Source organism: Danio rerio, chromosome 13, assembly GCF_052040795.2.
Source record: "Danio rerio strain M-AB ecotype USA chromosome 13, GRCz13ab, whole genome shotgun sequence".
NCBI classification, from domain to species: domain Eukaryota; kingdom Metazoa; phylum Chordata; class Actinopteri; order Cypriniformes; family Danionidae; genus Danio; species Danio rerio.
The window spans coordinates 10,530,001-10,540,000 of NC_141033.1; the positions used below are offsets into that span (position 1 = coordinate 10,530,001).

General features: G+C 39.4%; 1 protein-coding gene across 2 annotated transcripts in view; it reads right to left on the bottom strand.

The window, feature by feature from the left end:
* The window catches only part of camkmt (calmodulin-lysine N-methyltransferase), a 250,520-nt gene that overhangs the window by 47,049 nt on the left and 193,471 nt on the right, over positions 1-10,000 (bottom strand). For both annotated transcript variants that reach the window (XR_015505741.1, XM_087279009.1), the window contains exons 7-8: positions 7,944-8,010; positions 6,862-6,936 (exon numbers count right to left, since the gene is read on the bottom strand). Coding sequence is in view for 1 of the 2 variants with exons in the window: in XM_087279009.1 (XP_087135135.1) it covers positions 6,862-6,936; positions 7,944-8,010 (142 nt within the window). In the remaining variant the exon portion in view is untranslated. The remainder of the gene's footprint in view (positions 1-6,861; positions 6,937-7,943; positions 8,011-10,000) is intronic.

Here is a 10,000-nt window from a genome sequence, read left to right on the forward strand (position 1 = left end):
TTTACCAAACTTTGTTTCACAGGACTAGTGCCTGAATGCAGTGTTTCACTAGATAAACTACACACCACGTTCACTATACCAGAAAAGACACTCTTGTAAAGATGGATGTATAGAGATGGAGATGATAAAGCTTACAAATCAGGCATGATAGCGTGCTTAGATTTAGTATAACAATAGTTAAATAAAATCATTTAATTTAGAATTATTATCTTATACTATTGTGGTAGTGATTCATAATTCATTAATTCATTTATTTGTAACTGTATTTCATAAAAATGTTGAATATATATATATTAACAGAGCACCTATACGTTTTATACATAGGAAAGTAACTTTTTAAAAACAAACCAAAAAAAAAAAAAAAAAAACATGCACAAAAGCCTTTATCTTGGCATTCACACACACAGGAAGCTTAAAAGAAGTCACAGTGCCAAGCTCTCTCGGTGAGTCAATCATCGCTGACTTCACACCGGCTGCCTAAATCACAGTGTGGTAATACCTTCTATGGTCCATGTGTATGTACTGTAAAGCAGTCCAACCATAAAACCCAGAGAACATTAAAAGCCAAACGCTCTAATTTTTGATTCTGTGGCTGATGGACATTACAATACACAACAACTGCCGTTTTATAGACAGCAATGTTTGAATACAGATGTTTCACCTCACATCAACAAATATCTTAATAAACTGTTGTCTAGCCAATTCAACAGTCATGAAGGTTTATACCTGAGGGACCAAAGGGCATCTCACTCTCATGCAGTATGGAGATTCACATGCTGATTCACTTCTAATGGATCACGGCTGACTGTTCTTTTCGCATACTTGACCCAAGCCTACTGTTACTGCCATTCAGATCAAAAATCTAAGTGTTGGGCTAGCATGTTTCTTTTTCTACCAGATTGCCATTCCGTAGCACTTTAAAACAGACTCCCTGCAAGCATGTTAATATGTAGTTGCTATAGAAAGGCAGCTTAAAATGAATGGGTACACTTGTTCTATTTAAAACTAAAAAAAAAAAAAAGTCATATTTACACATATACTGTTCATACATACGCTATGTCTATGAGTCTTAGAAAGTGTCACGTACATTCAATGTGAAGGCAAAAAAAAAAAATAAATAAATAAAAAAAATAATAATAAATAAATAATAATAATAATAATTCAATTATTAATTTACCTTGTGCTTAGTCCTTTTATTCATCAGGGGTTGCCACAGTGAAATGAACCGCCAACTCATCCAGAATATGTTTTACACAGCAATGCCTGGCTAGCTGTAACCTAATATTGGGAAACATCCATACACACTCATTCACACATATACTATGGCTAATTTTGTTTATTCAGAAATGGCCAACTGATCCAGCAGGGACTCGAACCAGAGACATTTCTTGCAGTGAATCGACAGTGCTAACCACTGAGCCACCGTGTTGCTTCAATAATAATAATAATAATTATTATTATTATTAATATTAGTTTCACGGGCAATGCAGTAGGTAGTGCTGTTGCCTCACAGCAAGAAGGATGCTGGTTCGAGCCTCGGCTGGGTCAGTTGGCATTTCTGTGTGGAGTTTGCATGTTCTCCCCTCATTCACGTGAGTTTCCTTTGAGTGCGCAGGTTTCCCCCACAAGTCCAAAGTCATGCGGTACTGGTGAATTGGGTAGAAGAATTGTCCGTAGTGTATGAGTGTGAATGGGTGTGTATAGATGTTTCCCAGTGATGGGTTGCAGCTGGAAGGGCATCCGCTATCTAAAACATAGCATATGGACAAGTTGGCAGTTCATTCTGCTGTGGCAACTCCAGATTAATAAAGGGACTAAGCCGAAGAGAAAACGAATGAATGAATAGTAGTTTCACAATCACCAGTGATCCAGGCTTGTAGATCACTGGGAATCATTCCTTTTCACTCAGGACTACAAATCTGTCACCATATGGATTACAAGTACTGTCATGCACCACACACTCACACTTGCTCCGGTTTTCCGCTGATTGCCAACATACAGAGCTGAAGCTGGTCATAACTGATTACATGGACTTTAAAAGCAGCAGAGACACACACACACACACACTAGTTGCTGAGTCTTGCTTATCTGTGAGCAATATGTCGTTACCTGAGTATTGTTGCTGACCATATCCATCTCTTTATGACCACAGTGTACCCATCTTTTGATGGTTCTTTCCAGCAGGATAACGCATCATATCATAAAGCGCAAATCATCTCAGACTGGTTTCTTGCACATGACAATAAATTCACTGTTCTCAAATGGCCCCCACAGTCACCAGATCTCAAGCCAATAGAGAACCTTTGGGATGTGATGGAAAGGGAGATTCGCATCATTGATGCACAGCCGAGAAATCTGCAGCAAGTGCGTGATGCTATCATGTCAATATGGACCAAAATCTTTAAGGAATACTTCCAGTTCCTTGTTGAATCTATGCCACAAGGATTTAGGCAGTTCTGAAGGCAAAATGGGTCCAACCTGGTCCTAGTAAAGTGTACCTAATAAAGTGACAGGTGAGTGTACACTGTGAACAGTCCAAATGCTAAGAAACACATAAAACTTGTGGTTAAAATAGCAAATCACTCCTTTACCCACTCAGTTTGTGTGGAAATATCACTTTAAACAAAGCTGCTAAAGTCAAGTAAAGAGCTGTGCACCTTAAGTGCTAATTTAAAGCTTTTGTCAACTCTTAGCATAGCTACAAAACACAGTTTTCAGACAAGAATAGCATAGTCTTGTGAAGACAAAGACGAGGTGAAAGAGAGGGCTGTCTTTTGGAAGAACCTTTTGCTATCATAGCCGCAGCTACATCTCTCTCTCTTTCCTCCTAGCGTGAGCGCCGCCGCATTATGTCCTGCCTTTCTTGACGATTGTCTGAAAGACTATAATTAATCGGAGCAGAAGTGTGGCTGTTGACCTTTTCGCAGGTGATCGTCAGCATGGCTATGTTCGTTAATCGCCGAGCGATCACTCTCCTGACGACGGCAATTACAGATGAGTTGCCGGTGCAAGCAACGGGGGGACAGCCAACGCGGCATGATTCATCCTCACATACGTTCTTCCACTCTCTCCCTCGCTCACACACACACACACACACGAATGCAGTATCTCCTTACTACACACAAATCAATCTCATGCTGGCCCTCTGCTGCACATTTTACCTGCGTATTAGCTGCCATTTGTCTGACATTAGAATAATAGTAGGCTGTGCCAGGCTTTAGTGATCATCGCCAGAGAACACACAGGTATCATTATTCCCCGCCTCCATCAGCCTCACCACTTTGTGCTAGATAGAGACAATGCCAAAGAACATCCTGTTTAGAGCTGTGCTTATAACAGTGTAATAACAATGTAATAAACTATATTGGCGTCACAAAAAAATAGTTTAATAAGGAAAATGTATATATGATTTAAAAATATGTATAATTACAAAACTAATTAGGGTTATTATGACTCACGTAATGAGAGCAGGGATTTTTTAAATAGAATCTGGTGTACTAATATAATCTGACTAATAATATGCTGGATTTTTTGGTCATTTTTGGTGCATTAAACAGGTAGAGGTACTATTATTACCTAAAACACTAACAAATATTACACTAGAGGAACAAATTTTAACATGAGAAGTTCATCCCAAAATTATCATCATTTAGTCATCCTGATGTAATTTCAAACCGATATGACACACTGCTGGTAATTATGGTTGTCAGTAATTTTGCTCTGTACTCACATTGTATAGTAATTTATACAAGTAACAACTGCATTAAACAACTGAATCATCTTAGTCAAATGCATTTAAAAAAATATTGGTAATTGTTAACTTTTGGTTGTTCTGACGTATTTAAAAACGACTCAAACTCTTCTGTATGTGGCTATGCATGGAGCAAGAAATTACGAAAACAAGGTTTTTACTCATGTCTTCGTGTTGTCATATTTTTCTACAAAAAGAGCAAATTAAAATATTTCCAATATGCTTAATACTGGAACTACTTATATAACTAGTAGAATGACTATAGCGATCAATCTGACCTTTAATATAAATGTCTTTTTCACCTTATAATAACATTCAAAGCTTCTACTGAGGTTTTAGAATTAAGCTGTGCATGCTTGTCATCATATTGTACTATAATAAACCCTAAAAATATTTTTTGTTATATCCTATAATTGTGTAAGATTTACTACCTCCAAAGGTTCTTACATGACGTTTTTTGGCAAAAGAGAGAGCACATTTTTTTCCATCACAGAGAAAATGTTTTTGAAATGTTTTTGCTACTCATCCGTTTGCACTGGCTGCTAGTTGCTGCTCACATCAAATTCAAAGCTCTGATGTTTGCTTGCAAAGCGACTTCTGGCTGCGCTCCTTCTTATCTGCTCTTACTTCTGCAGATGTATGTGCCCTCCAGAAACTTTCGTTCTGTGAATGAACGTCGCCTCGTGGTTCCATCCCAAAGAGGGAAGAAATCACTTTCCCGAACTCTCGCTTTCAATTTGACCAGTTGGTGGAATGAACTCCCTAACTGCATCAGAATGGCAGAGTCACTCGCTGTTTTTAAGAAACGACTAAAAACTCAACTATTTAGTCTCCACTTCCCTTCCTAATCTGCAATTCCCTCTCTGGCTCCACCGCTAACTGTACTACCAAAAAAAAAAATAAAAAATAAAAAAATAATATATATATATATATATATATATATATATATATATATATATATATATATATATATATATATATATATATATATATATATAATGCTTTTGCTTCTTACACTTTACATACCCTACAGCACTTATTCATTGTTGCTCTTATAGTTGTGTAAATTGCTTGTCCTCATTTGTAAGTCGCTTTGGATAAAAGCGTCTGCTAAATGACTAAATGTAAATGTAAATACAAGTTTGAAAGTTCCATTTTTGCAATCAGACTGCATATTTGTGTTAGCAATAAGTTGCTAACAGAGGCACAGAGAAAAAGAAGCAGATGCTAAAATGCATGATGCATAAGGAATGAAAGACACGCCTAGGAAAAGCCAGGCTACTATAGTTTTATGGGTTTTATTTTAACAAAGTTATTAAATTACAAAATATTTAAGAGGTCAAAATCACTGCTTCGATGGTTCTGGTGTTGCCTTGTGTAAACCTGCCTACTTACACAACTCCATAAACCAGATTGTTTTAAGCCAAAAAAAAAGCCACTACCAGACAAAAGTCTTGTTGTTAATGCCAGTTGTAAGAGCAACAAATAATAACTCAACTTCTAGATGATCATTTAGAAAAGTGGCAGAAGGCAGATTTTTCCAATGCATTATCTGTTGAACTGCATCTTACTCACCACAAACACTGCAGAAGACCTGTTGAAACCCACATGGACCCAAGATTCTCAATCAAGTTTGGTAAAGGAAAAATCATGGTTTGGGGTTACATTCAGTATGGGGGCATGCAAGAGATCTGCAGAGTGGACTATAACATCAACAGCCTGAGGTGTCAAGACATTTGTGCTGCCCATTACACTATAAACCACAGGACAGGGCAAATTCTTAAGCAGGATACGGTTTATTCTTATAACCAAGCCTTCACATCAACATTCCTGAAAGCAAAAAAGGTCAAGGAGCTCCAGGATTGGTCAGCCCAGTCACCAGACATGAACATTATTGAGCATGCCTCGGGTAAGATGAAAGAGGAGGTATTAAAGGTGAATCCAAAAAATCTTGATGAACTCTGGGAGTCCTGCAACAATGCTTTGTTTGCCATTCCAGATGACTTCATTAATAAGTTATTTGAGTCATTGGAGAGATGTTTGGATGCAGTCGTCATTTGCGACATTAATTCATTTCCCACTGCACCATGAATTTATATTCTATACTGTACATTATTTCTGTTAAGTGACAAGGCTTTTGTCTAATCAAAGTCAGAAATTACTGTCCTAATTATATAATTAAACATCAAGGCATGATCGTAGTTTATTTTGGCAAAATAAGTATAATCTGAAGGCATTTGCCTTTCATATAAGCCACTTTTGATACCAAATGATCAACTAAAAGTCAAGTTATTATTAATTGTTCCTTAAATTGTTTCTGTTTATCAGGTATAAAAAGGCCCTAAATTATGTCAGAACTTTAATTTCTGTGTAAATCATAGCTTAACAACTAAGTTAGCACTTAAATATAAATCAAATATAATGCAGGAGTTCCCAAACCATCCCAGCTATCCTCAGGTAACATCAAAACCATGTGCATTACATAATAAAATCTAAATGTACCAGTAGTAAAAATTTACATCCAAATGAGCATAAAGAAGACTAGTGTAATGCACACACACACCCGTGCAACATTAAATTTACACAGACGCACAATTGAAGAAAAACAAAACAAAACAATGGTTCCACATGTTCAGACCTGGCTAATTGAAATGTTTGTATTGCTCCACAATCTCTCTCTCTCTCTCTTCCTCTCCTTGCACAGGCATAATTATTTGCAATTTGCCTAAGACATCCATTTGCTGGGACGCCAAGCATGAAAAAGAGGCAATTTCTGAAAAATGGAAATGCCTGGCGGAGCTGGCGGAGGGGAAATAATGCAATGCCATCCGCAAGCTGATGGCTGCCATCTGATAAGCGTTACGGGCGCAGGAATATTAATGGCACATCACCGGGACACAAGGTGCACACTTTCAATGAGGGTGTAGACATATTGTGGCTGGAGATGCTACTAAAGTGTGAGATATGATATTTATTTTGTAATAGCTGCGAGGTACGGCTGGTTTGGAGAGATTTGGACCAGGTGGATCAGGTTTGGGCTCGTTCGATGCACAATTGTGTGCAAGTGTCATCTCGGAAAAACTGACAGTTCAACAAAAAGCTTAACCTACCAGTCAGCGCACATCACCACGTCAAAGCGACTTTCCAAAGAAGACACATCAGCCTCATTGTCCCATCTCACCACCCTGAAAAAAAAAGACAAAACCTTCGTCATACAAACCCTCTTGCCCAATTTATCACTCACCCCTCACCTGACACTCGTTTCATTTCTTGCGCCGCTTGTCTAGCGGCAATCGTCTTCTCTCTTTTCTTTAAGTGCTGGGGCCGGTTTCCAGGCAAGCAAATCTGATTATTAATTAGCCATTATTAACAGTCAGTAAACAAAAATTACGTCTTGTGGAAATACAATCTCCTCTCTCAGCGGGGGTCCGTGCTGCTTATTCACTGACTTGAGAAAGCGAATCCACTCCCCCCCCCCTCCCTCAACCAATCACACGCGACCTTCACCCCACTCAAACCGCGCGCTCTGACAGGAAGCCTAATCTCTAAAGAAAACAATCAAAGTAATGCAGGCTAATTATACGTTTACTCTTTCACTTCATCAGCCCAGTGTAAATACACAGGGAGGGGGACGTGTGCGGAGCAACAGAGAGGAGAGCAGACGAGAGGGGGAGAGAGTGGTTAGATCACTGAGTGCCAAAATTACTTTTTAGGTGATAATGCATTTGCGTGATGGTGTGCGCAGTGGATGAGCTGTGTTTTGGCAAATGTGAGAGAAGGGTGTTAGCGTGTGTGTGTGTATGTGTGTGTATGTGAGTGAGTTTTCTAGATGAGGGCGTTCAATCACGGAGAGTGGCTCATCATCGCTCCGCCTGGATACATCTCTGTGTGTTTGAGAGCGCGGCGCTCGCTCCACAGGCTGCCGATACCTTGTTATCGGGCCAACTGGGTTCAGAGAGTGACACGGAGCCTTGCGACCTCGCTTTTGCCTACTTATTGACACTATTATGTCCTGAACACAAGTGCTGTAAACGCCACTTTACCCAAACACACTTTCCTATACTTCATGGCGTGCTCGAATATGCACGTTGAGCGAATAATAACACTTGAATTTGTATTGACATAAGAGATGGACTTCATATGGCTCAAATGTAAAAGCAATATGTGGGGAGGTGCGAGAAAGATGTCTTACCTGCTTGACACGTTGGTAGACAGGAAGAGCCCTTCTCGTCTGTTTCTCTCAATTACGCTGCGCACATCTAAAAATCTTGGTCAAGAAACACAACACTGCTTTGTAATTAACTAAAGAATGCAAACATTTACAACACGAAGATGGATATACTTACTAGGAGTTGAATATTTGAACCCTACACTGTACATTATTTCTTAGTTTTTGTAGTAATAGCTCAGGAACAAACTTAATATATTATACATTGGATAGTTCTGGGTGCTGATTGGTTAGATTTTTTATAAACACACAGACAGACACACATAATAAAAGTCTTGGTGGTTTTGCCTGATATTTGGTGGCTGCTTCTCCTTCAGTACTCAATTCAAAGCAAAAAATCAATCAATCAATCAATCAATCAATCAATCAATTCATCCATCTATACACTCACATCTATCTACACTCACACTTTATTAGGTTCACTTTACTAGTACCTGGTTGAGCCTACTTTTCCCTTCAGAACTGCCTTAATCTTTCGTGACATCGATTCAGCAAGATACTGGAAATATTCCTCAGAGATTTTAATTCATATTGACATAATAGAATCATGCAGTTGAGGCAGATTTGTCAGCTGCACATCCATGATGCGAATCTCCCGTTACATCAAATCCAAGTTGCTCTATTGAATTGTGATCTGGTGACTGTGGAGGCCATTTGAGTACAGTGAACCCATTGTCATGTTCAAGAAACCAGTTGGAGGTGATTTGAGCTTCATGACATGGACAGGGAAGATGTGGTCATAAAGGGGTGGATATGGTCAGCAACAATACTCAGGTATTGGCTGTGGCATTGACATGATGCTCAATTGGTAATAATGGGCCCAAAGTGTGCCAAGAAAATATCCCCCACACCATTACACCACCACCACCAGCATGAACCGTTAATACAAGGCAGGATGGATCCCTGCTTTCATGTTGCTGATGATAAATTCTGACCCTACCATCCGAAAATTGCAGCTGAAATCGAGACTCATCAGACCAGGCAACATTTTTCCAATCATCTACTGTGCAGTTTTGGTGAGCCTGTGCGATTTGTAGACTCAGATTCCTGATCTTAGCTTACAGGAGTGGCACCCCGTGTGGTCTTCTGCTGTTCTGTAGACCATCTGCCTCAAGGTTGGACGTGTTGTGCGTTCAGAGATGCTCTTCTGCAGACCTCGGTTGTAACAAGCAATTATTTCAGTTACTGTTGCCTTTCTATAAGGTCGAACCAGTCTGGTCATTCTCCTCTGACCTCTGGCATCACAAAACTGCTGCTCACTAAATATTTTCTCTTTTTCAGACAATCTTCTGTTAACCCTATCTAGAGACATAGGTGAGATTACTGTTTCCTTGTTTAGATATCTCCATCATGTCAGGCCCTCTCATATGACGTCAACTCAGACAGTCCGTTTGCTTCTCTCTCCACACCTCACCTCATCCTCAGATTACCACTGAGCGCCAAAGCAACTCATGCAAAGAATCACCATAGGTAATCAATAGGGAGGCTTTTAACCTGCGGCCATCTCCTCAGATGGGCCTCCACCCATTGTGGTTATACTGCGGGATTGATGTCAGTGCATCTATGAATAGACCCTTCGACAGTTTTAAACTAATTCAATTACGATTTCTCGCTTTTTTGGCCCCGCTTTCTCTTTCGCTCCATGGAAAACAACCGTAGCAAATCCAATCTATAGTGCAGGGATGGAGGGCAAATCCCTGGATGAAAGGCTGGGTGCACGCGTTACACTGGAGAGAGTGGAAAGCTTACACTGTAATCCCATCAGGAAAAAAGCACTGGGGGAGAGGTCAGCGCTGGCCCCAGAGACAATATCATCCAAAATAAACTTCCTGATTAACACCTGGACACTGAATGTCTTATGAAATTTCAGCACTACTGCTTAAGGAGATTTTTTATTTCATTCACCCTCAGGCTTCCAAGTTGTAAATTATTCAGTAAAAAATTGCAGAAGATTTTTAGTTGAAGCTGTGGTCCTTTGTGATTCATTAAATGATTTTTGAAAGTATATATATATATATATA